Source organism: Athene noctua, chromosome 15 (assembly GCF_965140245.1).
Source record: "Athene noctua chromosome 15, bAthNoc1.hap1.1, whole genome shotgun sequence".
Taxonomy (NCBI): Eukaryota; Metazoa; Chordata; class Aves; order Strigiformes; family Strigidae; genus Athene; species Athene noctua.
The window spans coordinates 14931490-14954525 of NC_134051.1; the positions used below are offsets into that span (position 1 = coordinate 14931490).

Below are 23036 nucleotides of genomic sequence, written 5' to 3' on the forward strand. Positions count from 1 at the left end.
AGGTGCTTTTGGAAATGTACATTGCACAGTATAGAAGATACTCCATATTGGGATGATTTGTTTGCTGTATGTAGAGAAACTTTATTGCCAGTTTTCTCTTACGAGTCTATCAGTGTTGTTGCCAGTGTTCATGCAGGGGATCTGATTAGTGGACCTCCTTACATTTAAAGTTGCTTAATGCTTGCCTTTAAAAGACTTTGTTTATTCCTGCTTAAAAACTTTTTAACTGCTATTTTAAGATTTTTATGTGCTTGCTGTCTATCCCAGACTTTTTTATGTTTCAATACACTGGGGCAGTGATATTTCAAGAACAAAATGAGTGATGCTGCCAAAGTTAAGGTTTAAAACCTTCTTTTAAATAATTCTGTTGCATCTATTCTTTGAAGAAGAAACAGAAACAGTCCAGTATTATTTGAGCTGCACAGCCTGCCTCTGTGTTACGGTTGTATCTTTTTTTTTGCAGCATTCCCTTGAATTTAGTATAGAAGATCCTTTACAAACAGTAAATAAGTAGTTTAACCTTACCTCCTTGCCTGCCTAGGTCAGCTGAGAGGCATAAATGAAACTAGGGAGTGAATGACCCCTCACATGCTACATTTAAAAGAATAAGGCAGTATTTAAGTAAGTTGACCATGGTAAAGATAGGTGTATCAGACTGAGTTTAATAGTGCTGAAAATGAATTAATTCTGTTGTGGTCAGGGGATTGGTTTAGGATTAATTCTGGTATACATAAATAAAAAGGTTCCCTGTATCAGTTTTTCAAACTGTTTTAATTTTTCTCTAATTTCCAAATACTATCATTTAATTTAAGTGGGCTCCTTTGTTTGGAGTCATCTCTCTCAGCTCCTGGAGACGGATGATCCATTGAAGGAGCACCTTCGAAATTCTATTCCTGATGAAATCCTTAGCAGAGATTTTGACCGGGAGACATGGAAATACTCCTCATATTCTGATGTCACATTCCACTCAGGTATGTGAAGTTTTAGAACTTAATGCTTTGTAGCATATGGGTTATTAAAATCCCACGTGGTTTTTCTGGTCCTTTACATCTTGCTTCAGAGAATTTTAATTTTTATGACTTAATAGCACCCAGATATGCGTATATAGGCTTGATTCTGCTCTGATCTTAATTGGAGTATATCAGACGTAATTCCAGCAGGCCAGATACCATGCAACTTTGCCTTTTGTGAGAGAGGAGAGTAAGAACCAATGAACTTTTTAGATTATTTTTGTGAACATCAAGTTTTGATTCCTTCCTTAGGGAGCTTTCTTTGCAGCAACAGGGGATTGGGATGTATTTTTTTTATTCTGATTCATGTGCTTTCCTTGGTATAAGAAAAGATTCTGACTGATTCCTTCCTGTTTTACTATCTGTTCATCATTTTTTTTTAACAAAAATGCTAGATAATATTTTTCAGAGTAACATTGTGATTTTCTGTCTATCTCTTCCAACATCTTCATGCATCTCTTGTGTATGATATGTATTGTAAACGCTCTTTTAGTGTTAGTCAGATAATAGGCTTTCAGTAATGTCCATTAAAGTCTTTGCTAGAGTAAAAAGTTACATAATTTCACCTGTTGGCTTAATGTTTTATTCATCATATTAATGAGCAGAGTTGCAATTTTCCAAAGAATTATGAGACTTGCAAAATATATGAGAATAGCTGATCTCCAAATGACAGACATATGATATTTTCTATTGCAGCTGGTGCAGGTGCAAATATGGAAGCATCAGTGGTCTTTTCTCCTGCATCTTTTCTACCACGATCAGTCATGACAAATTTGACCATTCACCTTATGGGGCAGGCTATAAATATACTGGAGGCAAGTTTATGGATTTTTATTTTCTTATACCCCTCCGCAAGAGACACTTGGTATATTGATTTAAAAAGAAATAATTTTTATGTTCCCGTTACATTTCCTTTAGCAAGGTGTGCTTTTCACTGCTACAGCAAAGTTGCCTCAGACTGATGACTCCTGTGTGTAATGGAATTATAACAAAACCACTTTCACTTTGATAGTACCATATGCTAGCCAAGTGAGTTATATTCAGCTCTTGTTGTTGAATCAAATGGAAGACAGAAGTCAGTGCTTTCTGATACACTGGTCTAGCTCCTGTTTAGGATAGTAAGATGCCTTCAGCTCACAGTGAAAAATGAGTTGGCTTGGTACACCATTCCTTTAATACAGGAGATAGAGTCATATATACCTAACTGAAGTCACTGTTTTAGTCCCACTGAGCATCCAATGCTTGGGATATTTAAATGGCCTGCCTGCAACCTTTTCATCTTTAACTGTGCCTCCAAGAGAAAGCAATTTTTGGCATATGGATTCTTTATTGCAAGTAAAACTGTGTCTGTGACAGAACTTAATGTAGCCTTCAGATCTCAAGTTTAAGCTTGCAAGGGAACAAATATTTTTTTTTAGTATCATATACCCTGGATTTATATGTGTTAGTAATAGTATTTTAATCAGACTTCCAAACAGAATCTTCTTTCAGGAGTATTAAAAGGGTGAGTTGCTGTTTTCTAACCAAAATACTGTTTGTAGCATGCTAAAATAACAGTAGCTCAAACTGTCCCATCATGGTGTAAATGAACCAATACCTGAATAAAAAAGGATTTTTATTTTGTATTGAGCTTCACATAGTCAACAAACTAAAGAATTTTTACTGGGAAGATTTAATATTGAAATATCCAGTATTGGGTGCTGCCTGAGGTAGGATACTAAACTCTGTAGACTACTGTGATCTCCTATGGCAAATCTTTCTTTGTACAAATCCTAAAGGTTAAATCTGGATGTATGTTTTTAATTTCTGCCTATAGAACTGGATGTGGCTTATGCATCTCCTTGTCAGGCTTTTCAGTGTGTATGCTTTCCCCTAGGTTGGTGTACGATTAGAGAATGCTGAAGCTCTCGTGCGGAAGATTTTTGGGCAGAAGTCTGCTACTTTCGGTGACTATTTTTCTGCAAACACTAACGAAAGAAACCACAAGTCAGAAAACCCAGTGGAAACAACAGAAAAAATCAAGCAGAGGAAGCTGACTTCAAAGCGATACAACCCCACAGATCATCTTGTGACCAAGTCTGGCAAGCCAAAGTTGAGAAAAGCTAACCAGAATTGTCCTGGTAGAAAGTACACCAAGATGAGTGAGTTAGTCAAAAAGGTAACTGACTGTAGATCTTGGAACAATTAATTACTTTCTCCAGTTAAACTTAGGGCCCCATCTAGCACTGGAAAACTTCTCTGTATTACTGTGACTCCACTGCATAAGGTGTATGTAACTTGTTCCACTTACTTGCAGAGAACTTAATAGTGACGTAAAATACAAAGCAACAAAAGAGCCAGATCTCCAGTTTTTCAGATTGTTTTATTGTCTTAAGACAATGACTCTCAGCCGGGGGATTATATTGCCTATGTTTTGGGCTTCCTCTCATTATTTTGAGCTCTGATCCTCTTTATACTGATGTCTTTTTTTCTGTTGACTTCTGCTGCACTGTAAACAGCTGCTTGATGTTAAATTCCTGAGTCACACTGTTTGTGATCTGACTTCCCAGTTTGATGTCAGATGTTACACTGAGCCTTTGTGAAATTACCCATGTTTGGAGAGAGCTATGTTCTATGTATATAACAGGAAAGCTTTGGGAATTGGCTTCAATTGTTGATGTATTATCTGGAAAACTTGGGGACTATGATTTATTTAGTGTCTTAGACCATCTCTCTTCCTGGGACTCAGAGTTTCTTCTTACAGTGTAAGCTCAAGTTCATGTTGTGTTGCTGAAGTTTAGCTGAAAAGAACAGGTACTAATCCAGGTCTTAAGTGGTCTTGAAATATTTATAAAATGGAGCCTAATGTCTGTTTACTAATATCATAGCCTGCACTGAGGAATTGTTTATTATGAGTTTGAAAGGGAATTAATATAAATATCGTTCTCTTCCTGATTTATTTCTTTATCACATCTCAGTTCACTGAGACAACAGTGAGAAAGGAGGCGCTGAAGTGTGAGCTAAGCATGAAAATCTTTGGAAATGAACTTAGTTTCTTGGATTGTGAAGATTTAAGAAAACAAATGAAACATTATTCTTTAAATCTGGCTGAACTGGCTGTCAAACTTCTGAAGGTAAAAGGAACCTTTTTTCTGTTTGAAAGTAAATGCCTTGGGAAACTCCTTTCTGACAGATATGTAAAAGATAAAAAATACTACTTTTTGTTTCTCTAAACTGAACTCTAAAAGACACCAGTATATGTGGGGTTTAAACAGCATTCAGTACATTAGGCAAGGACTTGTTCTGTTGTTGACGATTCTTATCACTTGCTTTTCTCGTTCAAATCCATCCATGCTTAAATGAGAAATAATTGTTACTTTGACTGGGGTGGGACTAGTGTCTAACTCATGCCCTGGCCAGATGCAGGCTTTGGGCTGCTTTCTACCTTATTTCCCAAATCAGCTCAGTTGGAAACACTTTCACAGCAGACAAATGCAGTGGATAGCTATATCTGGGAAAAAATCCTGAGTGCTGACTTTATTATGCAAAATAAAATTCTGGTTTTTGTTTGTTTGGTTTTTTTCACCGTAGGGGCAAGAGGTCCAATTTAATAAAAGACTGAGTTTGGCCACCGAAGAATTGCAATTTCCAGCAATTTCAGGCTTTCCTGTTCAGCTGGCAGTCAATGCCTCAGCAGCCATTAACATAAAAATCAAAGGGAACGCGGATTTCAAACAACAGTCAAATTTCTTTCTAAATGGTTATATCAAGCCAAGGTAATAAGCCCTGCAAATATGTCACTTTCACATATTCCTGATGTGCAAGTTTTGTGTGCAAACGTCCGTTGTAATCAGTTAGGAGATTCCTGAAGAACTCCAGCAGTCATCAGCCTCACATTGCTGAGTGGTTGCTGTGCTGTGAGGACAGCAGTGGTTTCCTATCCTGCCTGTTTGATTTTGAACTCTTGCTGTGCTTTTCCCGTACTGTTTTAAGCTGACTGTTTCTCCCTATCTCTAAATCAAATTCCTAAATGCTTGCTTGCACTTTTGAATTCTTTACCTGTTACAGGGATGGCATTTGGGATTTTTCTCAGGATCAGACATGTAGTTACAGGCTATCAGTCTACAAACCAATGGATGATTTAACCCTGTGTTTCCTTACCTGGCTATTGTAGCTTTTTATACTTACTGAATACATTTACTAAAATTCATTAAGTGCTGTATAGACAGATAAACTTACACGGTGATACTCAGTCCTAATTGCTTCTCTTTCCTGATACTTCATGCTAAAGTCGGGGTTCAAATCCCTTACTGAGGATAGATAGAAAACTTTAAATTAAGTGCTTTAAAAAGAAAGTGCTTTTTATAGAAGAATATGTATCTGAATTTTTCAACAGTGCATTTGTCCAGCTTTCTGCCCGAATGGGAACTGTGGGGACTCTGGGACAAGCTGGCCTAAGCTGGTTAACAGGAATGAGGACATCTACTAGTCTTGATGGGGGAATCCAGGTTAAAAAAGGGAAAGAGCTCAAAGTTTTTTTGAACACTCCAGAAGACTCTATGGAGATAATTAATTTCAGGTAATCTTTCTAAAAGAGTAACTGTGACAACTTTCTTGAATCAGAACTTAACTGGCAGGCTCATTAATAGACCAGAAATGTATTTTGTCAGAAAATAAGTCTCACATACTCCAAATCTGCTATTCAGAAGAAAAGGAAGGCAAAACTATTCCGTGCTTCTTACATGTTTTACTGTAAAAACATATAGTGAAATCAAAGCCTTATGCTAAAAATGAAAGTGAACTTTTCATACTCCATTTTTTTCCCATTGAATGTCAGTGCTGTTTCTGGAACTTTAGTGCCCAAAGAATCTAGTTTAGAGTATTGAAGTGGTGGAGGAAGAACTTAGCGTTACTTCTACAGATGGCATTTAGCAAAATCAGGTACAGAACAGTATTTAGCAAAACATTTGGGTAATTTGAAATATAATACTAACAATGTGTGCTCATACCCTTCTTGTGAGTTTTTAGTCAGGTTGTTTAATGTTAGATAAAGGTTACATTGTAAAATACCATCTCAACAACTGTCAGATGTTAAGCAAATTAATTAATTGTGTTAATGCAAGCTAGGCTTTTTAGCTCTTTTTTTTTTTTTTTTCTGCTGACTTTCTCTTTTCGTTGGATTTTTACATTTGATAGAAATCCAAGTAGAAGGCACATATTGTAAATGACATGTCAGCTACATGTCTCTTAGACATGACAACAGATGAACTAAGTGTCTACAGTATGTGGATTGTCGTTCCTTTGTGTTTCTCTTTATTTGGGACATTGTGGTTCTATAGGATGTGCAGTTCAGAAAAGAGCTAAAAGGCTCTGGACTTTGCATTTAAACCATCCATTCCCTTAGGACTCTGGGAAACTTACTGATGTAATTTTATTTCTATCAGCTAGGATGGATGATAGACCGGAGTGGAAGTCAAAATAATTACACACCAGTATTGTGCATTATTTGAATGAAAGACTGACTATAGAGTCTATTAGATATTGCATTAACTCGCTTGCTCCCATCAAGTGCAGAGACCATGATTCTTGTACAAGCAGTTTAGTGAAGTTCTTGAAGAACTTCAAGACTGGAATGAAACTGATGTCACTACATACCCTAAGGGAAAAAAAATAAATGTCTAGAAGCCAGGGAGTGGAGTTGCAATACGCTGACCATACCAAATTGCTGGGAGAAGATGGCATATAACTGTTTAAATGTTGCTGTGACTTTAGCATAATTGTTTTTAAGTGACTGAAATTCTTGGTTGTAGTTCTAAACTCTACTTCATAATGGCGGATGAGACAGAAGATACAGATGTTTTCCAAGACCACACAGAAACCAGATCTTGCACTAGGGAGGAAGGTAAGTCTAGCTATATTATGTTTTAGAAAGCTTGATCATTCTGAAATACCCATGACAGATCATTTTATTCAGTAGAATTTCTTTTTTATGTATTAGTTCTAAAAGGTCTGCAGTGCAATGTTCATTTATGTGTTTTCTTTGTTCTGACTGAATGTTCAACTGTTGTCTTCCACCAGTGTCTGAGATTATTGGCTGGCAGCTGTGTTCTGAAATGTCATATCCTGACCCAGCCAGCGGTTTGTTTTTCCCCCTTACTGGACCCTTGAGAGTGATTGTCACATTAACTAAGCAAGACAGAGGCCTGCAGCAGTATGTTGTGGAAGCTGCATATAACTATATTCCTCAGGTACCATTATGGCACGCTTTACTTTGGCTTTAGTTTTAGATTATTATGCTAATGAAAGTATGGTATATCTCAGTACTGTATATTCAGCTTAACTGGCTTTCAAGGTCTACATTATTATTATTTCCATTCCCATTATAGTGGGAAAATATGTTGAAAGCAAATCACTGATGCTGATAGTGGGTATACACCATTTCCATATACTGAACAGGGCATACAAATACTAAGTTATTTGCTGAGATAAGACTGACAGAGCTGGAAGTAGAGACCAGGATTTTTGACTTGGTGCCTGGGACTAGACAACCTGACCTCACTTGGATGACTTTTTTTTCTCAAAACCCAAATCATTAATTTGCACACCTTGTCTGAAAGCAGAAGTTAGGCTCCAGTGAATCCACTCCAGAAGTCAGTCAGTTGTTTTAATATGTTTGTTTGGGCAAGATGTAGGAAGGAATAGTTTTCAGCTTCTGCAGGGGACAGGAAGAATTTATGGCATTTTCTAAAATTATAGGTGTTTAACACAGGCAGCGGCTGGAGTCTTATCTTCTATCACAGCCGAAATATGCTGCTGGGCTTGAGCTAATTCTTTTTACTGGGAGACAGTTTGGGCTTTGGCTGTATTCTGCTCAGTATCTCTAAGACAGTGAGATAAGCGCAATAAGCAGAGTAACTTCCCCTTCATGATTTTGTTTTTCTGACTTTCTTTAATAAAAGCAGGAAAGGCAACAGGCATTTTTCTCTGACAGAGAATCTGATGTCTGTTGGCCGGCCAAAACTGTCAACTAAGGCACCCACTACTGGATTATGGTGCTGTGTACTGCATCCCACTGCTGACACCAGAGTGTAAGGGCTTAAGGCAGCCCTGCCAAATTCAGGTTACCTAGGCCTGAGCTTAGAGCTTAAATTTATAACTGGAAGTGTGGTCTGATTTTGCATAAAGGTTTGCAGGATTCAGCATAATTTCAAGACACCAGGTGCACATCAAAGCCACTTTATGACTCCCCCTCCTTGGCTGGACAGGAGAGAGAAAACATAGCAAAAAATTCGTGGGCTGAGATAAAGGTAGGGAGAGATCATTCAGCAATTACTGTCATGGGCAAAACAGACTCAACTTGGGGAAATTAATTTAATTTATTACCAATCAAATCAGTATGATAATGAGAAAGAAAACAAATCTTAAAACACCTTCCCCCCACTCCTCCCCTCTTCCTGGGCTCAGCCTTACTCCCAGTTTCTCTACCTCCTCCCCTCAAGCAGCACAGGAATATGGGGAGTGGGCGCTGCGGTCAGTTCATCACCTGCTGTTTCTGCCACTCCTTCCTCCTCAGGGGGAGGACTCCTCACACTTTCCCCCGGTTCCAGCATGGGTTCCTCATGGGAGACAGTTCTCGCTTCTGGAAGTGAGTCCTTCCCGGAGGCTGCAGCTCTTCCTGAACTGCTCCAGCGTGGGTCCCCCTGGGGTCACAAGTCCTGCCAGCAAACCTGCTCCAGCATGGGCTCCTCTCTCCACGGGGCCACAGGTCCTGCCAGGAGCCTGCTCCAGCGCGGGGACCTTCCCACGGGGTCACAGCCTCCTTCGGGCACCCACCTGGGGTCTGCAGGTGGGATCTGCCCCACCGTTCCCCTCCATGGGTGCAGGGGACACCCTGCCTCACCAGGGGCTGCACCAGGGCCTGCGGGGGAATCTCTGCTCCGGCACCTGGAGCACCTCCTGCCCCTCCTTCCTCACCGACCTGGCTGTCTGCAGAGTTGTTTCTCTCACATATTTTCACTCCTCTCTTCAGATACTGTTGCCCATGAACAGTTTTTTTCCTCTTTCTTAAATATGTTATCCCAGAGGTGCTGCCACTGTCACTGATGGGCCTTGGCCAGTGGTGGGTCCATCTTGGAGTTGCTGGCTTTGGCTCTGTTGGACATGGGGGAAGCTTCTAGCAGCTTCTCACAGAAATTCCCCCCTGTAGCCCCCCGCTACCAAAGTTTTGCCCCACAAACCCAGTGCTCAAGGTCAGTATGGTGTGAAATTCAAGGTGTTCAGACAGTGTTTCCCAAGACAGGCACTGCACAGGGAATGGAAAACAGAGCCTGGAAAAAGTAGAAATTTCTTGCTGAAAATCTTGAAAAGCAGATAGGTGAAAAATTATTGTGGCAGTGAAGATGACTATGATCATGTGATGTAACTCAGTGTGATAGATTGTTTTGTAAATGCTGTGCCAATTGCAAATATGGATATCCTTTCTTTCTTTCAGGACAATTCCTGGATCCCAAATGAAGCTGTCCTTCACTTCTTCATTGGGACTCCAAAGTCAGACTTGAAAAGGGATGTTGGTGTTGACCTAAATTTTAGTGTAAGACAGAAGAAATTCAGAATTCAATTTGTACAACCTAAAAAAAAAATCGAGATTGATGGTAGGTTTTTTGACTACGAACCAGATCATCAGTTAGTGTCAGTTAGAAGAACTTCATCAGCATTGAGAAATATCAATATATTTCAGTGAATAATCTAATGCTAAAACTATGTTATTGTGTGGTAGCCATTCAGTTTACTGCTTTAGGCAATACCCATTCCTAGTGGGTTTTGCATCTTGATTAAGAATATTTTGCAGTCAGAGGTTCAGTACCTGATTCACAAACGCATGTTACAGAGGAAGGCTGTTACCAGTATAGATGAAGTTAAGGCTAAGGACCACAGTGGATTGTTCTGTAATCTTTTACATAGGGTGAACTGTTCCTGAATTTTCATTTACTGTGTTCTGTTAGTTCTGATACAAAATTACTTGTTGCCAAATAAATTAAGTATGATATTACTGTGCATTATAATAAAAAGTAATATTTCAATCACAGTGTAACATAGAAAATCAACAAACAGATTGATGAAATATAAACTGATAAAAATATGGCAATAATATAAACATATTTCAGCTTCTTTGTCATGCTGGTCAAGTGATGTTTGGTTTTGTTTTGATGTATTCTACCATATCGCATATTTAGAATTTGTCCCTCCAGATTTTTAATTTTTTTTTAATCCTAGTTATTTTCAAATGGATTGCATGGAAGATTTACCTACACTGTACAAAGTTTTGCATGCACAGAAATGTCTTCACAGCACAACACAGCTTACGAGTTTTAGCAGAGGCCTGAAGGAAGTGTCCTTAGTTTCCAGAACTAAGCTGGTTTGTTGGAGACAGCTTCGTTATCTCTTCTCAGTTAGTGTTCTCAAAATGTCCTTGCAAAATGAGATGTGCATTCTGGGGACACTTCAGTGTCTTTGCAAACTCTGTCCCTAACTTTTCCTAACTGTTCCTTTACTCTGATATTTATTATGTTTTTACTTTCTCAACATAGTTTTCACAACAACTGCAACTATCATTTTGGGTACAGTTTTATGAAGCAGCACGGAACAGTATATGTCCAGAAAAAGTAAACAGGTTTTTTTTTCCTCCAAGGGAGAATTGAGTTTTCTAAAAATTCACGAATTGGCCACCTGGAGCTGATAGTAGATGACCAAGATGTATATTACATTAAGGTATGTTTTCGGGTCATGAGTTCTCATACTAGGATGAATACTTAAATAAAAGCACAGAAGAGAAAGGCAATGAAAAACACACATATTGAAAAACAGTTTTGGGAGCAATCCATCAGAGAAATTACCAGTTATCTTTATTACATATTTTTGAGATAGACTCAGTGCTAGATTGCTGTGTTTTAAAAGCTTTTAAGGCATGGCTTCTGCAAGTAATCTAAAGCAATTTTTTCCCATTCAGATGTGCTCAAAACCTTTGGGTTGCTTCCAATGTTAAGTCAGTAAAAGAGATCACATTGACTCCTGTGGACTTTGGCTCATGATGTGCATGTGTAGTCACAGTTTTTCAGACCTGTATTCTGACCATGCATAAAGACCCTTGAATAAGGCCAGGCTAATTTCTTCACTTCCCTGAACTCTATAGATGTAAGAATGTCTAAGATACTGTTCTTCACATCACAGAAATTGTGGGTTTCTTAGAGCACTGGGGAATAAGCAGGAGAATGCCAGTGTTTGAACTCTGAAATGAAAAAGCAAACAAAGATGCAGGTGGGAGTTTATCACTGAAACTCTACTGACATTTTTGTTTTTATTCCAGGACTTGAACAATTTTTTCATTATGCAATTGATATCCATAGTAGGATGCCATGTCTTATGTGGGCCTCCAAAGCCAGTTGGTTTCAAATACTGTGTTTTCCTGCAGTGAGCACATTATTTAACAGATTACTTTTTTTCTACAGTAATATCTCAACAGACTTTTTGGATGTTTCTCATGAACCTAAACACTATTTAGTGTTGCAGATTGTTTCATTTGCATCTAGTCCAATCTAAATCTAGTTACCTCTGTGAGACTGCCAATATTTTCAGCAACACCATATTATTTTTTTGGCACAGTACTGTAATATTATTAAAGATTTCAGTTACTACTGAAGCCAGCAGGAGGTGAAGGAAATAGCATCTCATGCCACTGTGATTTTTGTACAAGTGGAAAAACAAATCCATCCTTCCTGCCACTTATTTACTAATGGCGAGTTTTATGGTTTGGGGAGGTGGAAGGGGCGTTGTTGGGTGTACAGAAAAAAGTCTCTTTTCTTTCTCCTCTCACTTAATTTCTGAAATGGGAAAGACTATACTATTGCTTTCTCAAAACTTAGGAAGTTTGTACTGTTGAGCAGTTTGGGTTTGATTTTTGGATTTTAATTTCTTTGTTCTAGGGAATGACAGATTTGCAGACATTGAGTGGAGAGCAGAGATACATGACCCAACTGGAGGTGAAGCTGGTAAAGCAAAGCAGTCCTATCATTCTGTCAGGAAACATCACTAAACAACTTGGCAAGAAGATAGCTTTTTCAGTATCGCTGAATAATTTGTTGAAGGATGCTGCGTTTCTGTCAGGTTAGAGGACAATAAGTATTCACCATATAAATGTAAGTTCTTGAGCCCTTATACATTAAGGTTGCCTGGTTTTGGAGACATATTTCCAAAGTTTCTTTCAAATCAGTAAGACTGCTTTATGAAATGATTATCCTTGGTAAATTAGTAATAATGTAATTCGGAATAATAAGAATTATAAAAAATTTTTTTTAAAGTCTGCTTTTAATTACTCTTGAAGAGTGTGGAGGAAATAAGATGTAAGGAGTCACTTAGAAAAAAAAATCGCCAAAACAGTAACAGCTCTTAGAATATTCTGTTTCACTTTTCTTGGTACAAAACAGTGCAGAGACACATGTGTGTAGCTAAATGTCTCTTAAGACCTCTTGTTCTAAAAATACTTTTTTTCTTATTCATATAGCATCAATTCATTAAAAAGTTGATTAATACAGTGAAATAAACCAGTGATTTCAGTCTAAGGCTCTCCTTTTTTCCTTATTATTTCTTACTGTACTCTCCATGTGGCAAAGACATTGTAATATCATAGGATTGCACAGTATTTTCAAATAAAACTACCTTTTAAGGAATGGAGAATGCCAGTTTAGTTTGTGTGAGATCATCTTTTTGGTGAAATCTTCATTCTTAGCTTTCGCATGGATTGCATCTAAAAACGATTGTGGTCCAATTTCAAACTGTTATGCCCTGAGAACTAGGCTGCACCAATTCTGCTGCAAAGCCACAACCTTGCTGTGACAATGTAGAAGTAAATTTACACATGTTCACAAGTTAGGTCTTAGTTAATTAGGAGATCAGTCTGTTGGAATTTATTTCCTTTTAGAAGCAGCTTTGACTGGATTAATTTCCCTAAATTTTAAGCAGTATCTGAGAAATAAGATCTACAGGCTGTATATGTAGTTGGAGAAAGATGACTGAAGGTCCAGCTCTGTCTTTTTGTTTGCTACACAAGGTTGTTCCTCATGAGGTTCCTCAGTTAGATGGGATGAGATTGAACAGATTTGTGGTTTTCCCGCTGTAGTATTCCTTCTACTAGCTGAAGTAACTTCATGTTCTACCACTGCATAATCACTTCGACTCTTTTTGTAGCATTTCTGGAGAAGAAGATTGATGATAAGCAGAGACAATATTCATTGGAAGGGGAGACTTACCTTCCAGGTGTTCTTGGAGTTCACATCATTGGTCTTCTCCAGCAACGTGAGGGATTGTGGTCTCATGGTTTGAGGATAAAATACGGACTCCTAGGTACAGTGAAGAACAGTGAAAGTAAAAGCATTCTGTTTGTCTCATTTTTCTGCAAGTTATTATCCTGTATGTTTAGGACACTCTTAACAAGAAGGATTTCAGCTGATTTTTAAAACTATGATCTGAAACCTAGGACAAGTTTCTCTTTTCACTTGGATAAACTTTACTCTTCGAGTCTGCATATAAATAACATTTTTTTAAATGTGCTTTCTACAAGCATGGCCAACATTTGATTAAAAAATAACTTTTTCAGTGGGAATGCTTCAAGTTAATTTGTGTTCTCAGTTATTTATACAAAATGAATGGTTGCACACTTAAAAATATGAGGAACTGTTTCTAGGAAACAGTTGGCTGTGTTCTGGCTGCAGTGTGTGAACTGTTTGTTAATTTACTGGACAAAGCAGGTGAACATTGGTACAACTATATCAAGGTATTGAATAACTAGTAACTATTGAGTAGCTAGTCATGATAAGCATTATAGGGTGATTGTTTATATAAAGTATGTTGCACATTCAGAAAGAGTATGTAGGAATATGAGTAGAAAAGTTTTCTTAAACCAACGCAGGTACGACCCCATAATTTTGCTAAAAATGACATGCTGATCAGAGTATTTTGTATGCACAAACAGAAACATACCTGAACACTTATAACAGTATTAGATGATGTATAGCTATGTAATTATAAAGTTATATACTTACAGCTTAAGTCATACTTTGATATAAACCCAATTTGGCAACTGTTCTACCTAAAGTGGTAGGGAAGTGATTCCTTGTAGAATACTGGATTTTTATTTTTTTTTTAAAAAAAAGCAAAAAATTAATCCTACTTATTGTTTGAAACTTCAGATTCATTATTTTAAGCTTTATCTCAGTGACCACAAGGGCTAGAAGTTCATTATTTTTTTTCTGTTTAAGATGCAATGTCATGTAATATCATGATGTCAGGAGCTGAGTGGTAACAGAAAATCATAAAATATTGTGAGACCCCCTAAGAAGGCTGCAAAGATTGATCATGATTAGTTTGTAGTGCTTTTACTTCACACAAGTAAATTCCATATAAGTAATAAACTTAGTGCCTGGTTTTAAAAATTTATCTATCTATCTATCTATCTATCTATCTATCTATCTATCTATCATTTCTGAAGAAAAAGTGAGTGAAAGAACGTGGAAATATGGTAAACATCCAAGGAGAGCCTTTGCTTTTCTTAAACAAAATTGGCCTAAGTCATGGGATCATTTTCATTCCATTCTTAGTACAAAACAGCTGTTTCCAATTGTCTGAACTTAGAAACATCTTAAATTTTAATAGAGTAAACAGAGGCCCAAACTCTTATATGTAAAGACTGTAACATGGCTGTTCCTAGGTTTTTCATTTGTAGTACAGCTTGTGGAAAAAAATAAAAATTTGCAATGCCTAACACATTTTTTCGGAAGTTTTACTAATTGCATATGCAGCATGTCTGGAGTCAGAAGTGCAGAGCTGTTGATTGCTGTTAGGTTAGACGTACGTGTATCAGGAAAATAAGTTTAGGTGTCAGAAACCGTGCTTTGGCAACAATGCTGTAGTCGGTAAAATGTGTCTAGATCTTGAACAGATAGTGAAGATAATTCTTGAGCTGAACTTCATGGTAATGGAGTTGTGCCAGTATTGGTACCAATCTTCACAAACTTTGGTCATACTCTTAGACTGGAGAACATACTGCCAGGCCTTTTACAGGAATAAAATATCTACTTGTCTTTTACTTTACTGTTGGAAAAAGTTAAAAGTGTTTTAATTTTCATAGATGTAATTCACTTACCTAGCAAATATAAATGCACTGTTCTTAAATGCAAGTTCTTTAAATGTGTGCTTTTCTTTGGATTCAAATATACATCTGTAAAAATATACAAATCTCACTTTAATGCTTTTGAAAACTAGAAATCTTGAAGCCAGCACAAGATTTATACTATTAATATTTTGAAAGTTTACTTTTGATTTATTTGAGTAGGTAACTTTGTGATTTAACTTGAACAGGAGAGGCAAAAAATCTTCATCATGAATGCAGTATGCGACAAAAGATTAAAGTGGAGACAGGTGCACATGGCGTGTACAAACTTGATATTGGGCATGAATTTCACTGTGTGCAGACTCCGACCTATAATCACAAGGTAGAGATACTGACCGAAGCACTTACGTACTTGTGTGCTGAGTACCCTTGTGTAACTCAGGTGCTGAGAGGCTTAAACCAAGCGATGCCCAAGATTGTCATTTTTGGATCAGTCTTTTTCTTCTCATCTTGTTTCTCTTCGCTTTCTGTGTAGACAAAGATACCTAGTTAAGTTGCTAATTTGTGCAGTTCATTACAGCTGTAAGTGATGGAACTCTCCAGTGTTGAAATTTTTAAGGTATTAAATCACACAACTTCTGCAGAATGTTGTTAAAAATTTTGTTAGATATAAAACAATAGTATTAGTAAGTTTATGATTTATCTTGTTCTTGTAACTAAAAGTCAGGAACTTTGCTTATTTATCAGAAGTTGTATGTCTGGAAAATAAGGCATTTTAAAATGTTTTATATTCTGGTTTAGATTTATATGCTTTCTTAGAAATTTCAGTGTGTGTGACCCGTTCATGCAGGAAAGCAGATCTGTTTAAAATTTTGTTCTTTACAGATGGCACAAAGACAAAGGTCTTCTTAAAGGCAAATCACCTTTAATACTAGGTATTTGCTGCAGGACAGAAAGCTGTCTGAAAAATAAGCTTCTGAATTAAAGGGAATTTTTGTATCCTTTCAGATTTGCTTTTGGTCCAAATTGGACTGAAGCCAAGAAGTGTTAGTATTTCCCATGGAGCAAGATCTTTCCAGGCTTTGCAGCTGCACAGTGAATCCATGTGAAGCAGTCCACCAGGAGTACCTGAGTTCCATCACCTTAGCTTTTAAGAAAAGCAATTTGACTGGCAGTACATACACTAAAAGTGTTGGGTTTTGTACACTGAATTTGTATTTCTGATGGAATGTGATTTCTGTTTGGAAAATTAGCAGCCCTTTCTGCTTTAGTCTTGCTTGCTACTTGGGAATATTTCTGCAGGCTGTTAACAGCAGTGAATAGAAGGGAAGGCATGGTTTACAGGAAAAAGGTGAATTTCTGTTCTTCAGGTTCACCTGAAACATGAAGCGAGTGCATCTTGGCTTTCCTCGCAGATGGAAGTGAACTATGGGAAATGCTGGGATGAAATAAACAACAAGAAGAAACTGTTGATCAGCCAGGCATTTAAGAACAGTTCCAGTTCATCTCTAGTCAACTATTTCATGGAGGTAGTCATGATTGTTGAACAGTAAGACCTTCACTTCAAATATTTAACAGGCAAACTAAGAAAAAGTTTGGGATTAATTTATTTATTAAGACTCTTTTTTTTCTGTGTTATGTATTAAAAATATGTCAGATATCAAGACCTAATAAGTTTGTGTTGGGTAAGGTCTTAACCCAGGCTCATAGAGATCACTGACATGAAAATGAACAAGGGATAGCCAGTAGATGGTTTTTTCTTTTCAAATACTAAAAACATTTGGGTGTAATGTGGTATGAGTTTTTTGCAGAGTTTGCACATATAAAATGATCTCAAAGTTTTATGAAAATTGCTTTGCTCACACAATGTGGAAGGAGAGTGCAGATTATAATAACTCAGAATATTACAGCATTTAGGTGGAAGTTGGTATGGAATACAGTAGCTCAGCTAAGATCAGAATTGTTCATTTTTTTGTTTGTTTCTTTGGTGTTTTCTGTTATAAATTGATTTCTACCCTGAATCAGCAGAAAGTTTTTCCATATGGTAAAGTATAATTAAAAGCCTCAGAGAAGGGCTGTGCCTTCTTTTGAAGCACCTTCAATGGGCTACAAAAAGAAATAAAATAATTATTTATATTGGCATACCCTGTTATCTTTTGTAGAAAATTCTTAGAGAAGCTACAGAAACTATAACTATAAATTTTTGTGTTATTTTTTAGAAGTTGCAGGTCTTCTCTGTTATTGTCTTAGACTAAGTAATAGTTTTCTGAGATGGGCTGTCATTATTCTATTTCCATAAGGAGCACCTGTAAGCATAGAATTTATCTGTGATCCCAGCATAGACTGACCTAGAATGATGGGGGGTTTTTTCCCCAGAAAGTAAAAGGTCTAAAAAATAGTGGAAGTTTTCCTTTTTGAATCCCCAGTAGATGTAACAAACGCATATTAAAGAAATCCCAATCTGTAATTGGTCAGCATGCATGAAAAGCTATAAAGTGAATGGCAAACGTGCCGAGCAGAGGCACTAGCTTTGACCTTCTTGCTGTTATGTGTGGATGTGTGTGTTAGCTTGGACAGCCTGGAAGATGGGATCCTGTTTTTATTTAAATGTGCTTCACTTGTTTTCCAGTTTACCGTGCAAGTCCTGGAAAAACAGGTGAATTATAGAACCCAGCTGCAGCACTCACACAACTCTCAAGTTTATTTGCAGAGCAACACCAAGTTTGAGGTGCAGTATAATGACCACGTGCCATTTGTGGCTGGGCTGCAGTGGAAAGACACATCCAGAAGTGGCCTGAAGAACTGGGAAGGTAAGTTCCACGAAGTATTTCCAGTCTGGGATTAGAAAAGCAGGCACTGAAAGTTGCTGCTGAGATTTTGTGAGGTAGTTTTGCGGGGGTGTAACAGAATCATAGAAATATTGGTTGGAAGAGACAGACCCTGGAGATTATCTAGACCAGCTTCCTGCTCAAATCAGGACTGTTCTTAACAGTAGATCACATCTGTTGTGGTTTTGTCTAGTGGAGGTTTCAAAACCTCCAACTTTCCACAGCCTAGCTGGCTAGCCTCTTCCAGCAATTCCTTAGTCTCTCAAAGTGCAGTTTGTGGCCATTGTCCCTTGTCTGCCTCCCTGGATGGGTTTGTGTTCCTGCTGTAGGCAGCTATTAGATTCCCCTGTTCCTTTGCCAGACTAAATAAGCCCAGCTCCTGCTCTTCTTGTCACAGGTCCTCTTGTCTCTGCCCTTTATCATCATGGCAGCCCTCTGCTGTAGCCTTTCTGGTTTCTCACCATCCATCTGGATCAGGATGTTCCAAAACCAGATCCAGTGTTACAGATATAAACTCTCCTGTACTGTGCAGAGGGGGATATCTCTGTCTGATAGCCATGCTCCTCATATAGACCAGTGATGTCTTGTTAGCTTTTGACTGAGATAACTGGCCAAGAAGTGAAGCATGTTTAAAAAAAAAAAAAATCTTTAGAAAGTTTGTTTTAAGAACATTAGAAAATGGGACACTGAGCAGAATTCTAATGGTGTATTTTAAGCTATAAATTAAACACCTGTGTATATATATGGATATTTTTTAAAAATCACATTTATCTTAGACCTTTTGCTTCATAAAGTACAGCAGGGAGTAGGCCTTTATAAGCTGTATTTTACATTTTCAGAATTCTTTCTCAAATAGGGGTTAAGTTACCAATGGTGTGCCAAAAATCAGTTTTCTGACATTTGGTTCTTAAGATGGATTGAATGCCACTTACATTTATGCTTTAGGGGATGAAGCTGTATAAACCAGTGCAATGATTGGTTCAGTGTGTAGATTTGCTGTTGAGATACATTTTTTTCAAGTCTAGTATGCACCATATGTGCAAAACCTTGGATCCTTATTAATGCAAAACAGCTGGCTTGATACAGTGGACGGAATTAACAGATGTTTTTCTGCTTGTTAAGGTGCAGCAAACTAAGGTTAGATTAATTCTGAAGTTTTAAAAATTTGGAGATGACTTTGTGGGTGTCTGTCATAAAATAATTGTGAGTTACTGAACTGTATCACAAAGAGTGACTGGTGTAATTTGATAAATAACCAGCAAAATTTCAACAGTCTGATAGTGAAATTTCAGCAGCTTGTCAGATATAAACATTCTGAGCTGTCTATTAACTAGTTTCCAAAACAACCTACAAATCTTATTCAAAATGTATTTATTGCAGTGTTGAATTTCTGTGTTGACATATGTCAGAACAGCTTTGATTAAAGTCATTATTGTAATTATGTGAATAATGGTTACAGACTTACAGTTCAGGTAAGGATTTCATATTTTGTTGCAGGTCAGGCAGTAGATCCCTTTCCTGGTGTCGTTTGGTACTGGACTTCATAAATTTCCATTTATTAGCAAACTTCCATATGTGTTACCTATGCAGTATGTTATGCTAGTGAAGGACATTAATCTCCTTTTGTGCCATCCAGAGATTTTGGCAATTGGAAGAGAGCAGGTTGATAGTACCATTTTAGCCTCATTCCAGAACCCTGACATCTTAACAGCTTTGTTATGGAGTTAGAATCCAGGTAGCTTGAAATCTCACTTTTCTGCTAGCTTTAATATGTGTTCCTTCCAGGTGGATTAAATATAGACACCCCATGGCTATATCTATATGCAGCCCACAAACTACATCAGCCTCAGCATTCTACTTATTTACTGACTATGAAGCTGACAACTGGAAAAGCTCTCTCCATTAAGAATCTCCTAGTGGAACTGTTCTATAAAGATCAAGGCAATGAAAAGGAAGGGAAAGTTCACATTTACACGCCAGCTACTACATACCTGCAGGTTAGTAACATGATGTTCCTATAGTGTACAGCTTTGATGAGAGAGCTTAGTGATAGATACCCAACAGAACCTCATCATACTGAAATAACACTTGTTCAGCCTGCTGTGTGAAGTAGCTTGTTTGAGCACTATGTGCAGATAAGATCTTGAAATACCGATGTTCATCTGTTTTCTGTGCTTAAACGATGAGCTATTCTTCCTCTGGGGCAGCCAAATCAGCACAGCAAGGATCTCTTTATTAGCTTTAAAAAAATGTTAGGGTCACCACGGCTGCCCCTCTTGGGAATCTGAGTCCATCACTCCCTACACAAAGCCCAAATACGTGATGGCAGAGTTCTGCCTAGGAGTGTACAAATAGTGATTACTATTTTGAAGTTCTCTCCTCTGCCTGCCACCCCCTCACCCAGCCCCATGAGCTAACAGTTTCAGGAAGTAGGAAAATTGGATCATCATGTAAGAAATGTTTCAATCTTGTTCCGTAGTTTTATGAAACAGCTACGAGTGTCTTTCATTCTAAAAGTAGGAAGAACAATAACGAAAATTCTGAACTAAGAGCCCAGTGATTACAGCATTCACCTAAATTTGAGGCACTAGATTTAAAGGCATCCTCTGCCTGAGAAGAATGTAACCCGCCTCTTCCTGGAGAGTGTCCTGCTCAATGGGCTGTCATGTAGTTCCTAGCACTTGCTGCCTCTTGATATGGTTTGTAAAAATTCTCCATGAGTATTTGGACCTCCATTAATGTTAGAGTTCTGATCTTGAGAAACAACACCTTTGCCACTGAGGTGTTTTTGCTGATTTCTTTTGTTGTGACTTAGAGAGTGACTCCAGCCTCTCAAAAAACTGTGAAAGACCTTTCAATAGCAGGTTCTCAATGTGTAGTCTTCTGTCTTTTATACGGGAATTCTTTTACTTTCTGTAAAATTATTAAATATCCATTGGGTGGAATCAGTGTGCCCTGAGTATGGATTCTAAGCTTCCTCCTAATTTATTTTAGACTCTGCTATGCTATAGACGTTTAAAACTGATTTCATCAGAGTTGCTGGGTATTTATTAGCGATATGATAAACCTCTGCCACTATGCAAAGGTGGAGTTGTCTTGAAAAAGCTTAACTTCTTACCTACTTCTGTATAAATGAGATGAGAGCCTGGAATTTTTTCTTTTCTTTTATAATCCACTGCAGTTGTCTAAATCTTTAACTTAGTTTTATGTTTAAGGTGTTCCTTTATTCTGAACTGCAGCTTTCCCTTGTTAGATCACTGCTGGTTCAGGCACAGTGTGGAGGATTGTGAGAAACGTTCTTGAATGAGAAAAAAATGTTCATCAACTATTTTCTTTTCAACTATGTAGTTTTTTCTCTCTCTTGCTTAGAGGGGATAAAATAAACTTTGAGATCTTTATGGCAATTCAAAATAGTTTGATAATGGAAAAGCTGGCACACTATTTCTAATAGTTCTTGTAATGATTGTCTCCAAGAAAATGTGTTCTTTTCCCCACTGTGTTGTGCTGCTGGCACAATAGGATCCTGTCTGTCCTAACTCAGCCAGACTAATGTCTTCATCTTCGTTTTTCAGGCATCCACATATAATCATCTTGGGAGGAATGTTCTGCATAGCTACAGTGAAATGGTATCTCTGTGGAATCACCTTGTGAAGAATGAGATTCTTTTGGAGAATAATGAGCAAGCCAAGTCTCTGTGCTTTAAGATAAAGTGTACAAAACATGAATTTAACTTCACAGCCAGCTATCAGAATCTGCCAATGGTAAGAAAGAAATACAAATGCAATTTCTTTGACTCAGCACTGTGTTTTTCAGGTCTGCCACCTTTCTGAGAGATGTTATTGCTAGTGTTGAAACTTAAACGCTTCTAGTGCTGCTTCTATTTCTGTCCAAAGAGAAAACAAACAAAAAATTGTGTGGTGTAGTTTTGAGTACTTCTCACCTGTTTGGGAGGCCAACTACAGACAGAAAGTCATCGAGGAGAGGACAAAGAGAAACTACTTGGCTAGAAAGAGAGCTGTAGACGTGATTACTTATGTTTTGATGCAGATGTAAGTAAGGCAGGTGTGGAAGATTCTGCTGTTTTGGAGAATTAAAATATCTTGCCAGCTAGTGAGCAGAGTAACAGCCTGGGTTTATATGCTATTTTAGCCTCTACATCATTTTCAATCTCAAAATTATTTTTGCTTTGCTTGATGTCTGCAGCACAGGAAGGGTAAACAGCAAGAGATACTTTGATCAGTTTCTTTGGTCAGTTCCTTGCAGGATGTCTTAAAACAAGAAGTGCTTTTCTAGTCATAGAATTCCATGCTTGGAAAATCTAATCCATTTTTGTATGTAGATGTACTGGTACCCGTGTTAAAGTTTGCTTGTACTGCAAATAGATTACACTCAAGGGATTCATTATAGGGCATTTGTCTTCTGCTGAAGTCAGTTATCTGTTAATGACACCTTTAATCATATATAAATGGAGATCAGGATTTAAACTGAAGCAGAAAGGGGTTGATCTGTTCAATGACTGCCGCTGCAGCCTGTTGAACAATGTGGTTTCTATATTGACATTCCTGAATATGAATGCGGTAAATCTGATGCAGTTGTCTTTTCCCCTTCTGGTCTCATGATTTGAGTACAGCCTAAGAAGACAAACTTTTCTGTGAAGACTGTATGGAGAGCTTACAGAAGTCCACCTGTCATGCTGCAGTTTGAAGGTCAGATAGAAGAGCTGAAGAAGGAGAAGATGCTCTATCAAAAACGTGGAACTCTCCATTTCAGGTTCAGTAGTCATTTCTGTCTCTGAAGAATGTATTGGCCTAAATTAAATGTACATCTTCATGCTCTCAGAAAACATTCTGAGCTTTACAGAGTGAAAGTGCCGCATGCACAAAGCCTGTGCTTCCTCCCATCTGGCTCTCCAAACCTGCTCAAGCACACCAGCTTTATGGGCTGGTTATTTGCATCTGTTAGCTTTTGCCTTCCTTATTAAAATGGTAGTGAGCAAAGCTGTCAAAGGGAACAGGCCATGCATACTGTGGCAATGTGTTTGTTGGCAACTGTATTGAG

At 37.8% G+C, this 23036-nt stretch overlaps 1 protein-coding gene across 1 annotated transcript in view; it reads left to right on the top strand.

Moving 5' to 3' along the window:
- The window catches only part of LOC141966704 (uncharacterized), a 105734-nt gene that overhangs the window by 31357 nt on the left and 51341 nt on the right, over positions 1–23036 (top strand). Inside the window, exons 15-32 of the mRNA XM_074919709.1 lie at positions 813–971; positions 1707–1825; positions 2887–3168; positions 3968–4123; positions 4581–4765; positions 5386–5568; positions 6800–6891; positions 7068–7237; positions 9481–9640; positions 10678–10757; positions 11969–12149; positions 13230–13385; positions 15399–15532; positions 16521–16679; positions 17780–17960; positions 19764–19975; positions 21551–21739; positions 22609–22748. Coding sequence (XP_074775810.1) covers positions 813–971; positions 1707–1825; positions 2887–3168; positions 3968–4123; positions 4581–4765; positions 5386–5568; positions 6800–6891; positions 7068–7237; positions 9481–9640; positions 10678–10757; positions 11969–12149; positions 13230–13385; positions 15399–15532; positions 16521–16679; positions 17780–17960; positions 19764–19975; positions 21551–21739; positions 22609–22748 — 2938 coding nt within the window. The remainder of the gene's footprint in view (positions 1–812; positions 972–1706; positions 1826–2886; positions 3169–3967; positions 4124–4580; positions 4766–5385; positions 5569–6799; positions 6892–7067; positions 7238–9480; positions 9641–10677; positions 10758–11968; positions 12150–13229; positions 13386–15398; positions 15533–16520; positions 16680–17779; positions 17961–19763; positions 19976–21550; positions 21740–22608; positions 22749–23036) is intronic.